Raw genomic sequence first — 25,395 nt, forward strand, 5'->3', positions numbered from 1 at the left:
GGTCAGGGACGAGTTGCTGCCCCAGGTGGAGGAGTTTAAGTATCTCGCGGTCTTGCTCACGAGTGAGGAGAGTGTGGAACAGGAGACTGACAGAGAGGCCTCTATCAGTCTGTTGTAGTGAAGAGAGAGCTGAGTGTGAGAGCTGTTGATATACTGTTTCTCTCCTCACCTATTGCTGTGAGCTGTGGATTGTGAAATCACGGATACAAGTGCAATGAGCTTCCTCCAAAGGGTAGCTGGGCTCACTCTCCTTTAGCGATAGGGCGAGGAGTTCAGTCATTTGGGAAGGACTCAGAGTAGAGCTGCTACTCCTGTACATTGAAAGAAGTCAGTTGAGGTGCTCTGAGAATGTCCTACAGGACACCCTAGAAAGATTATATATCTTTATATACTGTTGCCCTCATAGCCTGACCCCTTTATAAGCAGCAGAGGATGGATGGATGAGCAAAGTAGTATTAGGAGTATTAGAAATAGTTAAGATTGATTAATATCACACAAAAAGGCTCCCAGTTCTTGCATGGTTAGAAAAAGCCTTTTCCATTTTCATAGGAATGATTGGGATTTCTAAGAGTAATGTTAGGTTTTTCTTGTGTGTCTCACAGAAAAATGAACAGCTACTTAATATCATCAATTTTCCTCAGAATCACAACTGACTGAAAAATGTTTGTAATGACTTTTCGGCAAGCTCTCAAAAGAGCAGCTGTGGCTCTGCTGTGGGGAAATAAATCTAACCACTGAAAAGTCACTTCACAATCTAAAATAAATGCAGCAGTGAATAATGAGCAACAAATACAAGGAAAACTTTCTAGTCATTCAGCTTAATTGGTGAAATATTTTCCACCAGGTTTATTATTGCACTGACCCACTTAGGATTAAACTTTTTTTGTCGGTTATTTTACCCAGAAGAATTATTTCCATTCAAATAACACAGTAAAATATGAGTATCACAGCTGGTTTTGAGTATAAACATAAAGTTGATTCCTTGAAAATGACTTTATCTGAATTTAGTAACAAGAAGTGAATTCTTACAAGTTAGGCAGTTAATTTGATTAATATTTATTTTCACATTATCTAAATATACCTATGATAATTGGTTCAACAAAATCTCCCTGAAAGCCTTCCCATATCCAACTCCGCAGATGTGAAAAAAGTATTGTATATGTTTACCAAAGACAATAAATATAATCATAATGAAATTATATTTAATGCACACGCACACACACACAAACACACACACACACACACATATAAAAGTTTCCCCATGCACATACACCGGTTGAACTACTAGTTGACTCAAATATTCAATCCATCAATCACATGGCAGCAACTCAGTGGATTTTGGCAGGTAGACTTAATTAAGATGATCTGCTAAAGTTCAAACTGAGAATGGAGAAGAAAGCTTATTTAATAAAGGTGTTAGAGGTGCTAGGTGCTAGATAGGCTAGCCTGAATATTTCAGAAACTGCTGATCCACTGGGATTTTCCCACCCAACAATTTTAGGGTTTACAGAAGATGGACCAAAAAAGAGATAATTTTCAGGGAGCGGCAGTTCTCTGGGTGAAAATGCCTTATTGATGTCAGATGTCAGAGGAGAATGGCCAGACTGCTTTGAGCTGATAAGAACAGTGACTCAGAAACCACTCATTACTAAGGTATGCAGAAGAGCAACTGCGAACACACGAGCCAAACCTTTAAGCAGATGGCTACAGCATCAAAAAACCTCACTGGGTGGCACTCCTGTCAGGAAAATGAGGCTAAAATTCACAATTTTTTTTTTTTTTTTTTTTTGCCTGGCCTCATGAGCCTTGATTACTATCATTCAGATGGTAGGGTCAGATTTTGGCTTAAATAACATGGAAGCATGCCTTGTGATTCAAGCTGGTGGTGGTAGTTTAGTCATGTGAGTGATATTTTCTTGCCACATTTTAGGTCCCTTAGTACCAAGTAAAGATTGTTTAAACACCACATCTGACTTGAGTATTGTTGGTGACCGTGTGTATCTCTTTATAACTACAGTGTACACATCTTTTGATAGCTGCTACCAGCAGGATAACGCACCATGTCACAAAGTTCAGATCAGCTCAAACCGGTTTCTTGAAGATGACAATGAGTTCACTCAATCGGTCTCCGCTGTCACCGGATCTCAGTTCAATAGAGCAGCTTTGGGATTTGGTGGGAGATTTGCATCATGGATGTCCATGAGAAAAAAAATCTCCAGCAACTGTGTGAAATGTCAATATGGAGGAAAATCTCTGAGGAATGTTTTGAGAACCTTATGCCATAAAGAATTAAGGCAGTTCTGAAGACAAAAATATAGTATTAGCTATGTATTTCAATAAAGTGGCTGGTGAGTGTAAACGTGGCAAAGCAGTTTAGAGATGCTTTGTGGGAAATCAACGTCGATTCTTGTCATCATCTAAGTCTAAGTCAACTTTGAAGACCTTTATCTCCCTATTGCATCCCAACAGATATATTTTCTTTTAAACTGTCCTTTTACATTTGCAAATTTTACAGCTAGTGGATATGTTAAACAGATTGTAATTTATGTGAGTTTTATTTGACTTATTTTAATTCAATTCTAAATTTACCGCATACATTTAATGGCAGACAATGTGCAACATCTGAATATAAAATAGCATAAAATCAAAATATCTAAGCAGCTTATATATTTCCATATATATCTCAATACCTTATATGGAAGGCGTCGCTTCATTTGAGGTTTGCTTTCAGTACTTAAGTACTAACATACAGAAATGAATTTCAAGTAAAATCACATTATCAGAACCTTGCAATACATAGAGGCGATAGTTCAAGCTGATTTTTTTCTTTTATAATGACTACAAATGAATGTTTCTCAGTTTTTCTTTGTCTCTTGCACCTGCTGCTATCCTCAGTATGACATTCCATCAGATTATAGTAGCTGGTGTTCCAACTGGCTAAGCTAAACTGTATCTGATACGCCGATCTTCCATTAAGTTGATTAAGTGGCTCTGGATCATGTGTAAATGCTTTTGCTAGAGAAGAATGTGGCAGCAGAGGAAAGTATGATATGATTCATGTTTTTGGATTGCTGTGTTTTCCATATCACCTTTATTAAATCTACCACAGTTCCTGAGCAAATATTTGGTCTTTTATTCTTTGTCCGTATACATACAAAACTTACACAGTAACCTTTAATGAATTCTGGTGAATACCAAAAGTTGTAAAAACAGTATGATTGTTTATGAACACAGTAAACAAACAGAAAGTAGCTATCAGAAGCTATTACATTATGAAATACAAATGTCATGATTAAAAATGACCTATACACACCTCAAGTGCCCATTCTTACAGTTTGCTTTGCAGCTTCTTCTTTGGTCCAATGTCACTGCATTACTGGTGAGATAAATAACACTGGGTGGGACCTGTCACTGGGATGGTTGGAAATAGGGCACTAAAAGAGTTAAACTAAGCAAAAGCACACATGCTTCTTTTTTTCCCCCTCATATACAGACTGCTTTATATAAAATGTGCATTGTAAAGATATACATTGAGTTGTTTAAAAGTAATATATTCTCCTTTTCTGTGAAGCTGTAATAAATTCGTAGTGGTGTCTTTTTGTGGTAGCAGGCAAAAGTCACTTTTTAAGGGCAGGACCAGCAAGGGTAGAAGCCTGCAGCAGGATGCAGAGCAGTTGCCCAAGAATGTCTCTTCTTCCCACTGTGTTACCATTTTCCGGGGATGGGCACCCCGCATTCATACCAGCCCACAAATGGATGGGGTGTGCGTCGGCCAATAACCCCAAATGTAACTGGCTCTTGTCTGTAGGAACGATAGTATCCTGCAATACAGAATATATTGCAAATGTTATTTATAGCTAAAAGCTATCCAAATTTAGACAAAAACATAAAAATAAAAGTATCTCCATCCATTGTTTTGGGTGATGCTATACTAGGTGCCATTAAACCACTGCAAAAAGAAAAAAAAAAAAAAGAGATAATGTGCTATAATGTATGAATAATGAAAGTGTGCTGGTCAAACCTGCAGAGGTAAGAAAAGCACTTCACCAGTAGAGATTTAGTGGACATGAATTTATGGTATATGGCATTTAAGTCTGTTTTTATTGCAAAAATATTTTAGAATTTATCAAATGCATGTATTTCTGTGGATTTGAGATTTTGTGAAAACATCAGAAACACTCACAATAACACATCAGGTTACTGTGAGTTCAGTTCATTCATCCGACATACCCAATTCTGCTGCAAAGGTCCTCCTTGCACAGTAGTAATAGAAATATTCCCCAACAAATGCACTATTTACTTGTGCTTCAGTGATGGTTAATAAAAATTGACTGCTCCACAGCACAGAGAAGCTGCTGTACTGGAAATTGTGATTTTGGTCATTTTTTGCATGCTAAAATTTTCTGTTTTCAGAGATAGCTGCCATTAGTGTGGGAACTAGACAAATCTGAGACCTCATGTTTCATTTGCTCCAGCACAATGGCTCTTCTCCCAGTCATACATAATCCCAACTGGTCTTTCCCTTGCCAGGCCAATCACAGCTGTATATCTAATACTGGGTGTGTTTGTTACAATGGCTGACATCTGCATGCTGTGGTCTGTTTACATGTTGCCATTGCTCAGCGCCACATCTCACACACACAGAGTGATGGTCAATCCGCTTGTGTCCACAAGCATTTTAGACTGTGCCTGTTGATATCTCCTAATAGATTTCAAAACAGATCAGAGTTTCAAGACTGATTGTACATTTGTCTGATGCCACAAGGCTAAACTGCCTTAAACACACAAATAAGAACATGTCCTTAGAACATTGCCTGCTTAACATAATGTAGTTCATTGCTTATCTGGAGCAAATTTGGAGCATTTTCATGGTGTACTAAAATGACCTGAAACTAATAACTGCCAGGAACTCATGACTTTAATCTAAGAAGTTATGGTTTAATTAGCAAAATTGTTTGGGGTAATGAAACACATGTGAAATTTGTGGTGAAACACAACACAAAATTCCCTTTAACAAGCATTCATGCAAACAATATTCTACATCTGTATATGGTGTATAGATAAAAATCAACCAGCTGGTCCTCGACAGAGCCAGAAAGGCATACGGCATAGAAAGAAATGCTCATAAGTAAGGGCTAATAGTGCAGGCTGCAAATTTACAATAATGTGCAAAATCTGTTTTTGTTTACCTTGTACTGTGGGCAGATTATTTGACATGTAGTGTGGTCCTGTCCTTCCATCCCTGTAGGAGTCCACAAACTGGCAATGGTCCTCTCCCTGGCCAAATGTATCTCCTATACTGTAAAAAGGCTCTGTGGGGGGAAGGGATATCTTTATTAAAACATTTCCCATCACTAGGGTGGGAGCAGAGTCATAGCAAATCTTGCCAGATGGTGTAATAACAGTGGCAGAGCCAGGCAATTTTTTATAGGGGTGGCCAGACTGAGACTATTACTTACATTAAGGAGGTACAACAACTTTTTCCTCTTTTTTGCATGGCAAATCATTGTAGACCAAATGGTGTTTTTTGTCTTTTTGCCATCAGTCACTCAGTATTTGATTATGTGGACATGACTGCTATATAGATGTTTTATATAATCCTAAATTGATTTTAAAAAGTGAATGAAAAGCTTTTTAAACTTTTGGATAAAGTGCAACAGATGTTAGACGTCAGTGCAGCATTTGATACTGTTGACCAAAATATTTTACTGCAAAAAGTAGAGCATGCCATAGTTATTAATGGTATTGTGCTGCAGTGGTTTGAATCATTTCTATCCAATAGACTCAAATTTGCTCATGTAAATGGGGAGTCTTCTTCACACACTAAGGTTAATTATGGAGTTCCACAGAGCTCTGTGCTGAGACCAATTCTATTTACATTATAAATACTTACCTTAGCCAGTATTATTAGAAGGCATAGCATACATTTTCATTGGTATCCATTCTAATAAGGGCCAAGTGCTTGATTATAGGACATTGTCTGATTTGGGGGGTTTTCTCTGAAATATTGTTGGGTCTTTACAATATAAAGCACCTTGAGGTGACTATTGTTGTGATTTGACATTATATGAATAAAACTGAATTGAAATTGAACTGAATGTTAAAATGTATCCATGTGGGAGCAACAACCAATGTTGAAAGGGTTTAGTAAAAAAACAGTTGTTACCAACTATAACTCCAGTTCTTTGATTACATGCTTTTCCTCCTAATGGGCTTTACCATTGGTTGTGTGGTCACACTTTAGTCCGTGGTTGCTGCCACACCTTTAGTTCTAATTTTAAGCATTAGAAATGCATTTACCTCTTAGACTATCTCCCATGAAGATCTTGTATCGTAGGGAATTACACAGAACCACACCCACAAACTTCCTGTACCATGTCCGCTTGACATACTGGCCGCCCTTACAGCTGCTGTGGATTGGGTTGTACTTGAAAGAAAAAGGAATCCAGATTGGCTCGCCTCCTAAGGAGCATTAAAGAATAGAGGAAGAAGGACATCAAGTTGCATTTCTACCTGAAATTTATGCACTTTAGTTTCTTCTTTTTCTTTATATCTATAGTGTTACAACATATAGTTACTACGTGGTGTATACATGCTTTGCCTACACAAAGAAACATTAAAATGTATTACTTATTCTCTTTTAACCAAGTAAAAATCTTAATAATGATTAGTTAATAATGATCAAAGCTGGAGTTCAAAGTTAGCTGTGTTACTAATTAAAAAAAAAAAGACCTTAAATTGGAGATGTGCAGTTAGTGTGCAGACTTACCAGGTGGTCTTTCAATGAGGAGAGGGTCATCTTAAAAAAAAAAAAAAAAAGAATGTAAACACCAGGGGTGAAAAAGACCACATATCAAGTTTAATGCATTCACCTGATGATGGGAAAGAAATGTCAATAGAGCGTGTAATGCAGTCTACATGTGCAAGTCGGCTTCTCTTCAAGGATGACTTTCTATGTGAATGTTGTGCATTGCAAAAAAAAAAAGAAAAAAAGAATATAACCGTGACATTTTTGTTGTACTATTTTTATACTGTAAGGAAAGAAAATGTCAAACCAAGTTGAACTCTAATCATTAGGGTAACACAATGTTTATGTTTGTGGGTGATGACAGGATATACAACCTGATTCAGTGACATAAGTGAGCATTTCACTGAATGGTCCCACGCCAAACACATTCTTCGCTTGGACCCTGAAGTAGTACCTGAATGAAAACAGTGCACAAAGTATTGATTTAATGAGGGATTTAGCAGTTTATATGTCATTCCACTAGTTTTGTTGTGACTGGTTAAAGGTGAGGAAAATCATAATGAACATACAGATGACGTGACACCCTTTAAGATTTAAGAGTAGCCCGATTTATGCTTGTATGAATCCAAAGTGAGCGCAGCACAATAAAATGGCTCTCTGGCTCACAATGAAGGGAAAAGGAGAGCAGGGTTAAGGAGAGAAGAAAAAGGATGGTTGAGAGGAAAAAGACACATCTATAAAAGCAAAGGTTAACAGCTGAGAGGAAGGTAAAAGAATGAACGACAGCAAAAAGGAAGGATGTGGAAAAGTAAAGAAAGTGAGGGAGTACTTTAATCAGAAGAGAAATTTGTCACCTATAGTGTTACTAGATGTCACAAAACAAAGCCAAACAGTGATCTCATTTCATCTCCAGGTGGTTGAGGAATTATAAAGTCCTGTCACAATAGAAAAAACAGCAGTGACAACGCTGAGAAATCACAAACTTTTCCACTGTGCATGATGTGTGCGTATGAGCTTTCATCTGTGCTGCAAGGTCACACACAGTAAGCTCATGGTCTGTCAATTTCTAGTCTAAAAACTTTCACCACATACAGCCATGAACCCTGGATCCAATCACCACGGCTATATGAAGACTCTCACCAAATTATGTCACGGGAGAGAAGAAAGCAATGCAGCTGCAGAGAGATGACATCATGAAAGAAGAAAGTGAAAAAGAAATCTGAGTGGGCAGGAAGAAAAAAAAAAAAGTGAAATTAAAAGCAGAGTATCGAGGACAAAAGTGACCTGCTATTTGAAACTTTCAATGCAGAGATCTTCATTCAGAAAGAAATTCTATCTGGCAACTGCACATGTTGTACCTTTTCAGGCCAAATCTGGCCTGGCCACATAATATGCTTTTCATAATACATGACGGCTAAACCACAAGATGAGCCCACAGAAGTCAATTCTAAAGGCTTTCAAAAATATTCACATATGTAAGAAATTCACAACCTATTTGTATTATGTACACTTACATATAACAGGAAAAATAGATACTTAGAAAAGGAGAGGGCTGCAAATACAGTTATATTTTAATACGGATCAAAGTAAAATAGAGAAACCAGTAAATTCTTACATTTAGGAAGCTGGAACAATCACAGTCAATTTATATGCATAAAATGTAGTTAAATTATTACATGTTATTAATATGTAATCTATAAACACATATAAATGGCTTATTCTTGATAAATAAGCTCATATTTATACTTTATAAATGGTGGCCTCACCATCTCTAAATAAAGCATTACATCACCAGTTCATGGTTAATTCATTCAGTTACTAGTTTTTCTAAAGTGAGGAACATCTATGGCTTACAAAGCATTTATAAAATAAATTGAAAGGCCAGCGATTCAAACAAGTCTCAGCTATTATCACCACAGGAAAGACACAAACAAAGCACAAAGTGATACAGAACATACAAAAATGTATTGCTAAAATTGCTGTGTACTTATTAGAAAGTATTACCCACCATGTGACTCACTGATAGAAAGAGGGAAACTTGTGGATGCAATAAATAAATAAATTCCACATGTATGTAGATATTCTGTTAGTCGGGGCTGGACAAATTTGCTCAGTAGTTCCGAAGCCTCCAGCATGGGAAATACCAACACTATCCCATAAGCCATCCCATGATCCTGGATATAAACTAGTTGCAGGGAAGAGAAACCCTCTTTGCGTACTCTTGGAAAAACTTTATCCCAGTGTTTGTGTTCAACGGTAGCTTTTTTTAAGAGTTCACAACACCCAAATAGACTCTTGCTTTATGCTGTGCAATATACTATATAAAGGCCCTTACTGTTTATTGATGGCAACCAGCTGAACTATGCATGTTTTTTCCACTGCTGACTATGATATACCCACTACTATACGATATAAAGCAGTTCCACCTTTGTGTCTGTCATTTATAGTCTTGCACAAACCAGTACGTAATCACTGTTTTCATTGAGAACTGCTGAAGATAATCTGGAAGGCCTAATTGTGCCAACTGACTAAATGACACATAAATGCCTACACATTATGTGTCGAATATCTATTTCCAAAAAAATTAATCCATGTTCAAATTACTGCAGCTATTAATAATTTATTGCACCATTTAGTGTTTCTTAAATTCCTTTAGCAGGAAATCCTTAAAACACAGGTGAACAACAAAGAAATCACAGGACCCTCCCCTTTTTCTCTCTCTCTCGTTTGGCTTCATGTTTTAATGCATTCATTTTGACAGCCATGACCCAGGTCTCGTAAGACACAGCTGTGGAAACATGCTCTAATAACTGAAACAGACCGAGATGGCTGTATCTCTGTGCAAGTGTCAGATAATACGTGCTATATTTACGTTCCGCTGAATTTTCCAAGGTCTCAACTCACTTTTACTGCACGTCGCATAAGATTCATATCTGTTTCTTAACCTCACCCCAGTTAACCAAACTGCTGCTTTTTCACTTTAAAGGGTTTTCCTAGCATTACAGTATCCAATTTACAGTCTGCTTTGAAAAGCATAAGACTAATTTGATCACATTCAGGCCACATTCCAAAAGACAGACAATAAACACTGCATGCATACCTCCAATCACACAGAAACACGCAGTCAACGTGCATATTCCGACGCACACAGGTCAGGGTAAAAAGATTCATGCAGCTAAGCAAATCTTTGTTTGTAAAATAAGTTTTTTGCTTTTTATGACTCCCACATGTGAGATGATACTGTAAACTACTCCAGCTGGAAAGTATTCTGGATGTTCGCACATTGTACATGCGAATGCATCTAGCTAATATAAACATGCACAATTAAAATATGTTACCTAGAGTTGGGCTTGAGATTTTCCACAGCCAGGTGTGTCCCAGTGGAGACTTTAGAGGACCACCTATTGTTGAGGACATCATCATATGAAGCACTCTGGACCATGTAGCCTGCAGAGAATAATACAAAATAAATTGCAGGGCTCCTTAGTCATTAAAAATGGAAAAGCAGATGTAGATTTTCTGTTTATATCAAGTTGAGAATCAGCATAACAGGAAAAGTTTGACATTTTGAGAAATACACTTATTTACTGGTTTTTCTTTTGGCCACCAGAAGCTGGTTACCTTAGCATAGCACAAAGACTGAAACATATGGAAACAGCCAGCCTGACACCAGTCAAAGCCAAGGTGTAAAAATAAGGGTTATATACCAAAATATTTCTTGGCAGGGTGCAATAAGCTCCTCAAGTCTCCACTGGCAGCCCTGCCAACCTTGCGGTGATGAGGTTAAGCCTTTTAGTGGCTGGTGGCAGCCTCATATTTACAGTTCATGTCAAACTGTTCCTTTGTGGGAGTAGGTGGTCTCCCGTACTATAAAGAAAAACTGCAGTTCTCGCATTTTCTGGAGCTCATACCGACTGTCTCCCAGCCAGCCTCTCTGTCTGTTTTCTTCTTTTTCTCAGCCACACAGACAAACCCTCCGAATCCGGTGAATACCTGAGGTCACACAGCCCTCGATCACTCACTTTAAAACTATGGAGACCAGCTCAGCTGCACGTCAAACTACTAACTGTTTCTATTGGACTTTTAAACAGGACTTTGTATTTTTATTGGAGCTGCACCAACACAGATGGCTGCTGACAGATGAGAAGGGAAATATTAGCTACTTTGTTTTTCTCCTTTTGGGTTTTCATTCCTCATTCCCTTTACATAGTTAAATTGAGGTTTGATAGAGTAGTATCCTTTCATTTGCTATCTTCCTCTATGCTGTAGAGTAACTTTCACTATGGGTATAAATTTATAAAGTTGGACCTTTGAGCCAAAAACAACACTTAAAGTATTCAGTGAATAAAATGTATGTTTTGTCTTAAACCTTCAAAGAAAAGGCCCTCAATGCATTGCAGTAAACGGAACCAGAAGTTGGTTTCAGGTGAAAACTTAAAAAACCAGATGCTAACAGCTGTTTCCATGCAATCGTTATTAAAAAAAAAAAAAAGCCATGACCCACAAGTCACAAGGCATGGTTGTGCAAACACAGCCTAATTACTAAAACAGTCCTTTGTAATTAGATCTAGATGTGTGAACAAAACCTGCATATGTATGACAGATAATATATATTGTATATCTTGAGGAATATATCTTACATTGGATACTTGTTTCCAGAAGTCTAGTCCATTAGGAATTTCACACAGGAAACAGCAATGGAGGTCAACAAATAGTACAAAAGAGCCAACACCAGATTTTGGGCACACAGAAAATCCTTCATCAATTCAATCAATACATTTTTATTTTTATGATTAAAATATGATATGATGATACCTAAAGCTATGATTTAAGCCAGTTTAAATGACAGAAATAATAATCAGTAATGGCAAAAAAAAAAAAAAAAAATTAAAAGCGCAGACAGAAAAGGCACAAAACTCTAATAAAAATTTAAGTAACCAAGAACAGAGGGAAAGAATCCAAAGGAAGAAAATACCAGTAACAGCACAGACCATCTATCTGTTATACACATTAGATGATGAACCAGTGCACTGCATGACCAGGAGTCTGTGTTTGCCTGCCAAAGAAAACGTACTGCTTCTCTAGCTGGCCAGATTGCTACCTCTGATAGTTCATACAGAAGGCCGTTATCTCCACTGTCCTCTCCTTTCCCTTTTTCCATGTGTCAATTTCAAGGTCAGATGAATTCTGCTTTTGTCTGAGAAGCAGTAGGAATGGAGGAATCCTATTCCAAGTGTTCTATGCTGTCTGCATTTTCATGATTTATTCACAATAAGTTGCTGGTTCTTAAAATGTGAGTCCGGAGGGAGGCCGGTAACATGTTCAAGGTAGCTGCTGAACCACAACAGACGAGAAGCTGATGAAACAGAATATATATTAAACAGGTGTGGAGGTCACGGAGAAATGTGAATACAGGAATACCCTCCTGGAATTTGATTGATCTGATCGATGTGGTGAGTGGTCCGAGTGGTTGGTGTGGTTAAAAAAAACTACACCTGCATTTACAGTGCTCTCAAAGCTGCCATGCAGTCGCAATCTGAACAGCTCTGGTTGTTAGTGTTGCTCCATCAGACACCTCAGTACTGCACAGGAGGAGTCCACATTAAAAGTCTCGCTCTGGGAGACTAATTGAAGGTGCACAACCCCATGAATGTAGGAAAAAAAATCACCTGCAAGCTCGTGTTCCAGCTCCTCACTTGGCTCTTCAACTCAACACTACTTAAAACTCCTTGGTCGTCACTGGTGATGATCTTGCACGTGAAATTGAGGTCAGTTTGAAAGCTAAGGGTTTATGTTTGTTCAGCAAACTGAACAGAGTAAGTGATCAGAATGCTGCTTACAGAGAGCGATCCAAAAATAGCAACCACGGAGGAAGCTCTCTGTGCCACCCCATTTTTAAAAGATCCTGTAAATGTCCCTGGTAAAATAAGTACACATGCCAAAAACAATACTACGGATGCATAATTGCTGTAAAATAATGAATTAGTTTGATTAACAACATTTCTTACCTGACACCATATCACCTTTGAGAGGGCGGGCCCAGTCCAGGATGATAAAGGAGTGGCAGCCTTCCATGGCGACCACAGTGAGGTTATGAGGCTTGTTTTTCGGAGGCTGGTTATGATTGGCTCTCAAGCTGTCATTCCTCAATAAGTCTTCCAGGATGTCAACCTGAAGGTACTCCAGAGCTTCTGTTAAAGAGCAAGGTGTTCCTGGATCCTTCTGGATGTAGTTTACATATGGAGCTGATGGCAAGAAAACATGATGGAATGGAATTATTTATTTTAATTCCATAAATTTGAGTACCATATCTTCATAATGTAGGAAATTTAGAAAAAAAGAGCTCTTGTTTAACATATTTATTTTAAATGTACACAAGAAAAACATGAAAGAATAACAGTACTTTTCCAGGTAATCCAATTTAGATTTATTATTTTCCTTATGCATGCCTCACCGCCCATCTGACTGTCACTCCACCTTTTTTCCCCTTCTCTTCACCTCTTGATTTTTTTATAATTTTACTTGTTTTCAGTGACTCTGGAAATAAGAGCTGAACCTACAGCTGTGAATACTTCAAATATCTCAAGATTCGTACTCAGACTGGGATTTGGAGGGAACCATTGAAGCCTGGCCTCGCTCCCACCTCCCCAGATGATTGGACATCTTTGAATGCTGAGAGTCTAACACATGTCAGGATCAACTCATCAACCCTCAGACAGTTAAGCTGCATAGATTTTGGCTGGTAAAGGCTCCAATACTCAGTCATATGGCTTTTGTTCTCTGCATTCATACACTGAAATACATCATCTGCCACCAGGGTGAGCAGATTTATGTGCCTATAGGGTGCTTGTAAGTCTGTATCCACATGTCTGGGATCTGTGGAGGTCCATGCTTGTGGAAGATCCAAATACTTTACTTTTGTCATGTATTCATTTTTCAGTGCTTAAAGCACTTCCCTACAGAGACACACTGACATCTTTTGCTTGTTGAAAAACAAATAGAAAAACAGACAAAAACTGAAGTGTGTGCACCTGACGTGCATCAAAAGCCACTGGAAAAACCATATGAGGAAAGTTCACATAATGTCAGTCGTAATATTAGTCTAGTAAGGCATAAATTTGCATTCTAATGGTCCAAATATCCTGTCCAATGTGGCAAATTCCATCCATCTGGAAGTAAGTGCAACGCACATTCACACAACTGCTGAAAATTATTAGTTAATATTTTTTGTCCCATGTCTGCTTTTGCCAGATTAATACAAAACAAACCAAGTCTGGGCAAAGGCAGGAAGGGGAAGTCAGTGTTGGACCGTTCATGACATGCATATCAGTAGACTGGCAGGCTGCTAAAGAGGACCTAAGATATATTAAACTAATAAATAGGAAAGAGGAAGTCTCCACATTGAGCCAGAAGACTCTTCCTTCTCTGCTGAGGTCAGCACCCTTAACTTTTATGATTTCCATTTTGGATTTGGGAGAGTAATAGGTTTCAGATGGCTACGTGAGGTGTGTAGTCACAAGAAAGTCGTCGTGTACTGAGAGAGAAGCTGCGTTATTGTTTGACTGTGGCTTCTGCCGCAACATGACACTGATATTTATGACACAGCTGATAAAAACACAGCAATAAATTTCCCCCTTTACAATGTTTCTCACACGGATCAGTCTAAATGATGGTGACGTGTTGCATTTAATCTGTCAATAAGTGGAAGTAAAGCCGTTACTCGTGTCTTATATAGAATCTCATGGCGCTCTGGGCTCATTTATATGCAGACTGAATAAACCTCGACTCTGATTGGCCAGAATAACTGTATGCTGCCACAACTCTACTTTAAAGGTGGACTCCCAGCAATTTTACGTGTCAAAGTCAACTGACTCACCATGAGGAAAACTGCATCTTCTGTTACTCTGGAGAAGCTTGGGCATAGCTTGAGTTCACAGGCAAGCAGGGACCTTATTGATATGTAGGGTCTGGTGCTTTTTACTGTTTGAATATTGCACTGATTTTGACTATCGTAAGTCATCCTACTTAATAGGTCTCACTTTATGAAGTCTGTCTTGCACTAATCACAAAACAGTCTGTTTTCAAACTCTCCATATGTTCACAATGAAAACGTCCACAGTTAAAAGAGCTTATTGATCATGTTCTGGAAACACTGTAATTTATTTTGTAAAGCCTGTAGCCAAAGTCTACGTGTTGTTACAAAAAGGCAACTATTAAAGGACCTCTGACATTACGTAGTTTTTGGAATAATAACGTAGATGCTGCTTTTATTTCTGTCAAGAGATCATTTCAGTCTGTTTGTGAAACCATATGAGGTGATGGGGCACGAGAGGCCAAAGTAAGCACACAAGACCAGTAAAAAGACTGGGGGGGCTATAGTTAAAGATGAAGTCTAGAGACCCTGAATAAAGTGGCCTTGGTGAACTTAGTTATTATGATCCAATAAAGGTGTATTTGTATATTTTCTTTTGGTGGCATATTGTTACCATGCGCACTGAAAAAGTAATAAATTTATGAGGTATTGCTAGAAAAATCAAGATTGAGGTCCAAAATGTATTACTCCTCCACAACATAAAGCAGTGTTCCAATCATTATTTACAACAGGGTAAGACCTCCGTCAAACATGCAAATATACTCACAAAGAAAGAAATCCAGTTGTTTCTTGACTGAACTCACAGTAACCCATAGAAAGACATGCTCACCTGCTAATAGGAAGCACACGGCTTCTCATACATCAGGGTGCAGTGTAATATCATGTATAATGAAAATCTGTAATATTAAACCTAAAATATGGGAGAACCTAAAGTAATTAAAGTAAAGTCTTTGAACCTCTGTGGCAATGGAAATATTTTGGTGTAGCGAGTGGATCTGGGCCAAAACACCAAATTTTCTGTTCCAGATACAGTTTAAAAATGTAGATAAATTTTAAATAAGCGAAATAATCGATAGATGGTCACTAATGATTTTGAGACTGAAGTTCAACAAATCTGTTTCCCCTTTTGCTGTTTACATGAATTGTTTCCCTGCGTGCAACCAAAAAATCCTGAAATACAATCAAAATGATCACTAAAAATGGAAACCGTAGAGCTTCTGGTACCAAAAATCTAGTTCCTTACCTGAAAAATTCTGTTAATTCATACACACTATGTAGACAAAAGTACTGGCCCACCTGCAGGAGCTGCTTGGCCATGGAAACCCATGCCATGAAGTTCCCGGTGCAGTGTGCTGATGCTAATGCCAAAGGAGGTTTGGAAGTGTGCAGTTACTGAATCAGCAGAGCGTTTGAAACAGTGATTACGTACTGATTTGTGCAACACTATCAGTACTCAGTGACCCTGCTCTGTAACTTTACATGGCCATTTTGTGGCTGACTTGCTGTGGTTCCTATACACTTCCATTTTGCAATGATACCACTTACAGTTGATTGTGGAACAAAGAAAAGAAATTTCACAAACTGACTTGTTACATCCTATTACAACACCAGGCTTGATTTCAATGGGCTCTTAAGAATGACCCATTCTTTCACAAATGTTTGTAAAGGTAGACTGCGTAGCTAGGTCCTTGATTTTATACACCTGTGGCAAAGGGACTGAAAACACCTGAATTCAAAGGTTAAAAGGTGTGGCCCAATACTTTTGTCCATACAGTATATGTTTGTAGATGATGCACAAAGGTAACCTGAAACCTGAGAATAGAAACTCAAGGCTAATTAAAAAGGTTGTAATAAACAAACAATATAATTTTCTTTGGCTGCTTGGGGCACCAGAAAATAGCTGTAAACATGACATTGACAAATCATTGCTTGTTTATACAGCTCATGTTTCGGGACACTTGGCAAATGTCAGTCAAATATTCACTCTCATTATAGCTCTGTTGTGGGTTTATGCAAATACCTGGCTTGAAAATATAAATACAATATCTTTAGCTCCCAGATGCCTCATTATGTTATCTAATCACACACCTTATCTCTGTTCTTGGTGATGAGAAAGTGTGTGTTTTTTATTTTTTTTTAATTGAAACCATGAGAACCAAATAGTACTTGTACCTGGGGGTCTGCAAATTGAAACAGTGAGCTGAAAGACACTATGCAGTGGCCATTTTAAGGCCACTGTGTGAATCTTTCTCTGTAGTCATATCACTCAGCCTTTTTGACAGTAAAGAGTGGTATGTTGTACAACTGCATGGATCACATTAAGGCAAGAGTACATATATGTACAAGCATGGATTTGTAAGAAGAAATTAAGGCTTTAAGTACCTGTGAACCTCTTCTTTCCGCTCAGGTCGAACTCGGCTGAAGGGCCTTTGTTAAAGGGTCTGATGTGTGGCGCTGGCGTCGGGATCTCTGTAGTGGTGGTGGAGGTGGTGGTTGGTGGCAGGGTGGTCTGGACAAAAAACTTATCTAGCAACAACACATGTGCCAGTGAGGTTTTGATCAAAATAGATTTATATTATTTACATCCTAGTTTAATAATCTGCTGCTGTGTTTCATTAATCCTTTGTAAGAGTTGCCATGATCTGTGTAATGAGAAAGTCAGACTTAATTAATTGAGGGCAGATGTGTGACCCAACACCCGAAGCTTTACATTTGCTACCCATATTTTCCATGTGTGGGGAGTAGGGGTGGGGGTCCGGGGTTGGGGTTGGGGGCTTGAGGACAACAACTGTTTCATAAGTCTCCAAAGTAAACAAATGTGGCAGGATTCAGGGGCCTTCTTCTTCTTTCATCACATTTTTTTTTTCCTGCGCTGCACCAGTGGACCTTAGCATTACATCACGGTCCACACACATGCAACCAGCTATGAGGCATGGCAGGGAAATGCTAAGAAAATACTGTGCTGTTTCTAGCAAATCCAAGAAAGAAAGAAAATATCACATGCAAGTGATTCCTTTAGCTTTCAAAATACCTGTAATAAAAATAATAAAAAGTGCTAATGCTAATGGCAACCAAATGCCGCAGCTCGAGCTTGAGTTCAGGTATTACATTGCAAAACAACATTAAAACAGCAAGTGTATTGCATTAAATTTTAATCAGGGCATTCTCTTCAGCAAGTCAGTTTACATGCAGCGTGTGTTCAAGAATAAAAGTGATTAGATACAGCAATGTAATGGAAAATATCCTGAATCCGAGCAATGAACCGTAACCAAACCAAACAAGAGGAGAAACAAAGAAGAGCACAGGCCAGGAAATAAGAAGAGACAGGAAGCTAGCAAACAGATGCACTGAGAAATAAACAGACAATAAACAAAGTGCAGTGTAATAGTCAACAAACAATAAGCATACAGTGCACTTTAAACAGTCCCAGCCCAGTGGCGGTATGAGGGTCCGAAGCCAAACCCAGCCAATACCTTTCTTAAGAGCTAAAGCATCAGGCACCATGGTCACTGTAACCATGAGGTCCATTTCCATTCCTGAGGAGTCCTCTGTTAGAGAAGCAGAACAGGCTATAGCATCAATTTCACATGACTCCAGACATATTTCTAAATACATTGGTCATAATGGAAAGCAAAATACAGCAAAATTATTATTGATAATGGCAATTCTGGGACCATAGCACTGTATCTGCAAATTTCCTCTAGTATAGTATCTTTGCAATAGTTTGAATATTATATATATAAAAGAGCACGTGTGTATATATATATATATATATATATATATATAAACACACACACACACACACGTGCGCTTTCCTCTTTTGTGTCTATGCATGTGTCTAAGTGTGTTTCTTTGATTTTGTTTGTGTAATAACAACTGACGGTTCACAGTGTGTTTAAACCAGCAGGACTCTGGCTATAGTCAGCCTCCAGACTTACATGTGGTTTCTGTGGTCTCACATGGACACCCAGACACACACACACATATACATCTAGACACACAAACTGATCCGATCACACATTTATATACACAGTTATAGAGTTATAGGAGTCTGTGGGTGCAGACAGGAAGCACTGTTGGCCTTGGGCTAGATGGATGTGGCAAATAATGCATTTGAGAGATTTAGTGAAGTCATACTTTTTTATGTGAACATTGTGGCTTTGAACTTCAGCTCTGTGTAAAAGTTATTAAGCAAAGAATAGTGCATGTAGGTGTACTGCAGTATATTCTTTTATTCATGCCGTGCATATTTCTGTTTTGATAAGCACTTTATTACATATAAACTTTCAGTCAAAAACTTACCTTCTGGATAGCAGTTCAAAATTCCCTCTGAATCCAGAACTGGATAACCATATTCATCTGATTTGGAAAAGGTTCCAGGTGGACACGTTGGGTATGGAAATCCAGTGGTAAACTCCTCTGTGGTCCATTCAACAGTGGTGGGTTCAGGTGTGGTAGTGGGAGCCATGGTGGTAGTAGTAGTGGTAGTGGTGGTGGTGGTGGAGGTGATGGTCCTGAGGCGAGGCCGGTCCAAACCAAGTACAGGTTTCCCTCCAACCATGAGGACCTTGTCTTTAGGGTTGACCACAGGTTGGCTATCTCTGCCATGGCCAAACAGAGCAATACCGTCCTGGCTTACCAAGGGACTCCCCATGTGATCTGGTGGTGCGTGAATGGATAGAAATGAAGCTGAATATTAAATACCGTGTCTTAGACACAAACTAGAGTTGCACCTAAAAATGCACAAAAGTGCTGAACACTAATGTGGCCCTTCTAATGCAAAAGATTAATATTGTGATACATATTGCAAATATTTGAAAGTGACAACTATGGAAGTATGCTGTTCTGTTGTTAACTTGCATGCAGACAGCTGAGAATGGGCAAAATTTCTAAAGCACTTGTCGATATTTCATTTTAATAAGTAGCTAGGTCAACAAAGACAAGGTTTCTGTAGTTTTGCCTCTGTAATAATAATAATAATAATAATAATAATCCAACTGTAGATGTTTACAATAAGAATAGTTGAAGTATTTCACCAAAAATAGTGCGCCCATCCTCTCCGAGGACCACTCTTTTGGGTTTGCCCTGGGAGTCCTGGAGAACTTTTCCATCCCCGTTCATAAGAATCCCCTGCTCCAAGTCTACCACCTAAAGAGAGAAAAATATTGGCAAAATTTATGGCGCCTCATGTGAAAACTATGCCTCATCCTGACTGTTACTTAGTGAAGTCATACTCCTATTCAAAACTTGTTCTCATAAACATATTCCTTCAGTCAACAATTTAAGTGGGAACAACTGGTTTGTGGAATTTCAAAGACTTTTTAAAAAAGATTAAGACATTTCCACATTTGGTGCTTTGAAAGACAACAATTTGGACAACATGCTCTTACTTTTTTTTTTTTTTTCCTGAGAGTAAAATTAATATCAGCCACCAGCAACTTTTGCCTAAGTGCAATGGTGACAAAATATAAATGGTAAATGGACTAGTTCTTATATAGCGCTTTTCTACTCAGTCTGAGCACTCAAAGCGCTTATACAACACGTTTTACATTCACCCATGCACTCCCATTCATACAAGCACTTCCATGTTTACTAAGCTAAGTGCTTTTAATTAGCTAACATTCACACACATTCATACTCCGACGGGACGGTCGGAGAGCAACTTGGGGTTAAGTATCTTGCCCAAGGATACATTGGCATGTAGCCCGGAGTAGCCAGGAATCGAACCACTGACCTTCCGATCAGTAGGTGACCTGCTCTACCTACTGAGCTACAGCCACCCCAACCACAGGCACAGCTCATGATACATCTCACGAACAATATGTTTATCTAATCACTTTTGTACAAAAACATATTGTGCTTTATTTGTTCTGTGCCAGAACATTTTGTGGAAAAGGAAGTCTAACTACCTTTGTAGAGCCAAGATAAGTGTCACCCTGTCTCCAGTTTTTATGCTAAGCTAACTGAACACTCACTTGGCTGAAGCTTAATTTTTACCATGGAGAGCGGTATCAACCAAATCTAACTCCCAAAATGAAAGCAAATAAACACATTTCCAAAATGATTTAAAATGATGAAACTGCAGTACAAGCTGTGGTATTTTAATTCAATCCCAACATATTTTAAGATTGACATTTGATGATTGAAAAAATCTGATATTCCAATATATTGGCTGACATTTTTTTTTCTTTCAAAATAGAAACAAATTTTCCTACTGTTTTTTATGTGTAGTTATTGATTTACTTGTTAGCGCTCCCCCGATTCTGCTCGGATCACCTGGTTCTTGAGTTCATGGTATTACAAACATGTTTTGCTAAAAGGGAACTTGCAGAGTGCCCTCTGGTGGACAAACTAAGCAATGTCAACGCTCATAACCAAGAATGTGCGTAACTACTCAACCCAATGTTTAAAAGTCCCTGCCCTTGCTAGTTAAGGCCAGAAATACTAGTTGGTTAAATGTATTATTCCTATTTTATTAATGTATAATGGCAGTTACTGGTTCAAAGACTTTACAACACCACCACATGTGTCCCGCTCTCTGTTCTCTCTATAAATGGAAGTTGTAAATTAGCACGATGGAAATTAACTTATACAGCTCTGCTTTATTTTGATTTAAAAATTAATAATATTAACAATTAAAAAATAATAATAAATAAACTAGAATTTAACTAATCAATGTGTAACCACATTCTGCACTGGAATGTACCATTTAAGAAATCAAGGCTACTGCCGCTAGCAATGCTAATATTAGACTAACTTGGCAAATTCATCTGACACTGTGTGTGCTACGCTTCACAAAGTGCTGAACATTTCAGCGACAATTACAATTTAATTCATAAGGAACACAAATAATGCTTTCATATTGCTCCTAAAATACAAATGAAATATTTGGTTGGCCAGTTTTTAACTTTGCCTGTTTAAATCATGTTCCGTTTTAAATGTTATCTAAGGATTTTTGGTCTTTAGACTACTCGACTATTCTGATTCTTTTCTCCCCTTTAAATGGCTTGCAAATTAGCTGCTAGGAACATCCCCACTCGAAACATAGTTGAACTAAATTTTCAGTTGTCAACCATTATACATGACGACACTGAAAGTAACTAATATCAGCTGATAATATCAATTTGCCAAAAAAATCAGTCAGGCTCTAGTTAAAAGTGTAATTATTTAAATAAATGGCAACAGGAAGTATTACAGTGTACATGCTTCAGCTCAAAGACTCAAAAACAGATGAAACTAAGGTCACCATATTAAACATAGTTACCCATTTTGTTCCATCTGGTCCAGTGATAAACCTTTGACCAGCAGCCTTGCTGGTTCCATGAGCGGACGATGACTCTTTATCATTTGTTGCTGTCAGATTGGGTCGTCCATTTTTACCTGATCATTGCAAAATAAAAGCAGAGTCATCATGTTAAAAAAAAAAACTATTTAATGTCACAGAATTGTGTTTTTTAAATCAATGTAAAAATTTGGTCAAGGCGATTCTTTTGAGTAAAACTTTAAATCACATGCAGATACAAATTGATGTTACCATTTCCATTGCCAGGTTTGATTCCTCTGCCATTATTTTGTTTCCCTCTAATGATGGAATAGTGAGGCCTACTCCCATTGTTCCTAAAGCTGTCTCCAGATGAAGATGAAGATGATGAGGATGATGTAGAACGGGAATTGCCTCTAATTAAGCCCCCTGTCCTTGTCACAGCAGTGCCACTGCTAATGTCACGATCCAAGGTCAGCACTGGTTGGGGTAAATTTGAGGAAGAAGCGAAATCAGATGATGATGAGGTAGAGTCAGCTGTTGAAGAACTCAACCTAGAGTTCGGTGCTGGTTGCATTCTTATGGGAAGCCTAAACCCACCAAAGTGCCTGTTTGGTAGGAGAGGAGAGCGAACCCTTCCATTCACCCCTACACCAGGACGACGCTGAGTTGGAGAGACTCCAGAAGTAGTGCCAGGTCTGGTCCTGGATGAAGTTTCTCCTGTATCCACACTTGCATTATGTTCTGCATTTTTGTGGGTCTCTGCTGGAATGATAGGAGGCTTATTCTGAGCTACTATGGGGTCTGCAACTTTATCATTTTCTCCACTGATTTCTCCATTCTTTTTACTGAGATAATCCTCATTGTTATTTTTTTCATCAGTAATTTCTCTGTGGCTGGGCTCACTGGAGTCTCTGTGTCCACTTAAGGAATGATGAGGATCAGAATTTGAAGAGGTCGATGGTGAAGAGGAAGATGTTGATGATGAGGTAGTTTGGTCTCTAGTGCCACTGGTTCCTATATTTTGATTGGTCAGTGATGGTTTTACTGAATTTGCTCCAAAACCATTCTTTAGTGAGTCATGAGTAGAACGGGTATTTGGATCTTCACTGGTCTCCTGTACTGAGGGCACTCCAGCAGCACCTGTAGCTCCTGAGACCCTTGTAGTCGTCCCCCTCAAAACTGGTCTGCCAGCCCCAACAGAGGATGATACCCCGGTCAAAGGAACCCTACTATCCTGTCTCGGAGATGATATCATTTTATCTGAATTGAATCTGCCTGGGTAACGACTAGCTAGCCAAGGGAATCTTTCAATAAGTGAAGTGCTGATTCTGGTACGAGAAACTGCTGGTTTTTCTTTAGTTCCTTCATCCCCTTCCTCGTCCTTCTTCATCGGCTTCTCTGTGGGTTGTGTTCTAGTAGTTAAAGTAGGCACCTCAACTTTGGTTAATTCTCTTTCTGTGTTTTTGTAATTAGTGTCATCATTTCCCTCTGCGTGTGATATGTCTCGCTCAGGTGACGTGTGCGAACTCTGTGAGTTGTGTGAACTTGCAGAGCTTTGTGAAGTTCTTTGAGAAGATCCTGATGTATCTGCCATGGAAGGGTGGTTTGCATTTCTCTGTGAAGTGGATGGATTTGTCACTTGCAAAGATATTGAGCCATGAGACCTAGATTCTAATGTGGAGCGTGACTTGTCAAAATTATAGGAATCTGAGGTGTCTTGGCTGCTGGAAGAGCTCCCTGAATCTGAATTTGATGTTGATGGATTTAAAATATCTGACTTTTTGCTGTTTTGAGTGTTTTCTGGTAAAGCGGCCTGTGATGTTGTTGAAGTATGTATCCTTGAAGTTACTTGACTCTGAGTTCTGCTTGGAGAACTTGACTGTGAGGTGACGGGAAGTTTGTGACCATTCAACATTCGGGTCGAATTACCTCTTAACAAGCTTCCAGGGTATCTTCGGCCTAAATCATATCTATAACGGGAACCACTGGTGCGTCCTGCTGAAGTAGAACCTCTACTTACAGGTGTAATGTGTGTCTGCTGTGAATTGTTTGGTTGTGCAAATGATGTGGAGGGTTTTGCATGTGTTATGCTGGACTTATCATAAATGCTTTTTGACTCTGGATATGTGAGAGCTACATAGTCCTTTCTGCTTGCTGCAGATTCTTGAATAAGTGAGGTAGAGGACAGTGAGGTTGTAGAAGGGGATGATAAGGAAGATGAGGAGGAGTCCAAAGAAGTGGAAGAAGAAGATGAATTGGGAGTAGAAGAAGAAGAAGTAGAAGTAGAAGTAGAAGAAGAAGAAGAAGAAGAAGATGATGATGATGATGATGATGATGAAGCAGAAGTGGATGAAGATGACCCAGTGGATGAGGAGGAGGAAGTATTCTTGGATCCTGCTTTTTGATGGACCCTGATCTTTACTGGCCTTCTTTTTGGTGGATAATGACGACCAGATGTAGGTTTAGTTGGAGAAGGTGTCAAAACTTTGAGGCTGGGGGTTTCAGTAGTCAGGGGCTCTACATCATATTTTTCTTCATCCTCAGATTCAGGGGAAACATCATTATGTGGTTCTTTAGGCTCTGGTATAACTTCCATGGGTGTTGTCTCTTCTACTGGAGGTGGCGTTGTGGGAATTTTGTTTTCCTCTTCGTCATTGTTCTTACCTCTACTTCTCACAGAGCCTGTGTTTGCTGTATCCCTGATTGACCCCCTGACAGAAGAGAAGATGCTGTGATAGGAGCGTGTCTGGGAAAGTGGACGAAAAGGCTTGTTGACCGGTGCTTCATGGAGTGGCTGGGTTTGTGTGGTTGGTTCTTCTGGCACTTCTGTTGATTGGAGGTTGGATTCATCATGGTCGGTATCCTGTTTGGAAGGCGTAAGTTCAGTCCTGCGGTTGTCATTGTTTTTTGAGAACGATGAGGCTGTACTGCTGCCTGTCAGGAGACAAAAATTGCAATGGCAATGATAATTTAGAATGCATGAGTCTCAATCTCACATGCACACATAATATCTCAGCTGCAACAGTGTAAAAATAGGATGCCAATCTCCATTCAGTATTCAGCAAATGATTGACCAACTAGATGCCCAGAAGTAATTGAATACATTGCCTGGTGGGGGACAATCTGTCTCCTAACAATCAGGGTCTGACTCAGACCATCAGCAAGACAGATTGGCAAAGGTTTGGAAATAACCATCTAATTTATAACCGCAGACAAATAGCCAGCACCTTGCAATCAACCTGAGTCAGTCTGCACCAATGACTGCAACTCATTTGTGATACTTGGCTCAACTGCTCACCACCTGGTTGTATTCTGGTTATATCTCTGTAATAAAAGCATGGTTGGGGCTTGCCTGTGCCCTTTTTGCAGCTAAATCACTGTCCTGTAGCAAATACATCACCATTTGTGGAGGAATTTCTGTTTCAAATATGTGAGGTTCTAACTGGACTCTGACTGTAAGTGGTTAATGTGATTTTTTGTTTATTGTGAATTTCTGTGCATGTAGACAGC

At 38.8% G+C, this 25,395-nt stretch overlaps 1 protein-coding gene across 3 annotated transcripts in view; it reads right to left on the bottom strand.

The window, feature by feature from the left end:
- Window positions 1–3,077: 3,077 nt before the first annotated feature.
- fndc1 (fibronectin type III domain containing 1) overlaps window positions 3,078–25,395 on the bottom strand; it is a 40,809-nt gene continuing 18,491 nt past the window's right edge. For 2 of the 3 annotated variants that reach the window (XM_030720890.1, XM_030720891.1), the window contains exons 10-22: window positions 22,156–24,819; window positions 21,886–22,001; window positions 19,658–19,769; window positions 18,924–19,280; window positions 18,095–18,169; window positions 17,004–17,147; window positions 12,757–12,993; window positions 10,087–10,195; window positions 7,123–7,202; window positions 6,770–6,799; window positions 6,301–6,462; window positions 5,190–5,312; window positions 3,078–3,821 (exon numbers count right to left, since the gene is read on the bottom strand). In XM_030720890.1, coding sequence (XP_030576750.1) covers window positions 3,706–3,821; window positions 5,190–5,312; window positions 6,301–6,462; window positions 6,770–6,799; window positions 7,123–7,202; window positions 10,087–10,195; window positions 12,757–12,993; window positions 17,004–17,147; window positions 18,095–18,169; window positions 18,924–19,280; window positions 19,658–19,769; window positions 21,886–22,001; window positions 22,156–24,819 — 4,325 coding nt within the window. In that variant the 3' untranslated portion in view covers window positions 3,078–3,705. The remainder of the gene's footprint in view (window positions 3,822–5,189; window positions 5,313–6,300; window positions 6,463–6,769; window positions 6,800–7,122; window positions 7,203–10,086; window positions 10,196–12,756; window positions 12,994–17,003; window positions 17,148–18,094; window positions 18,170–18,923; window positions 19,281–19,657; window positions 19,770–21,885; window positions 22,002–22,155; window positions 24,820–25,395) is intronic. The other variant, XM_030720892.1, reaches the window with a different exon arrangement.

This window comes from Archocentrus centrarchus, chromosome 24, assembly GCF_007364275.1.
Source record: "Archocentrus centrarchus isolate MPI-CPG fArcCen1 chromosome 24, fArcCen1, whole genome shotgun sequence".
NCBI classification, from domain to species: domain Eukaryota; kingdom Metazoa; phylum Chordata; class Actinopteri; order Cichliformes; family Cichlidae; genus Archocentrus; species Archocentrus centrarchus.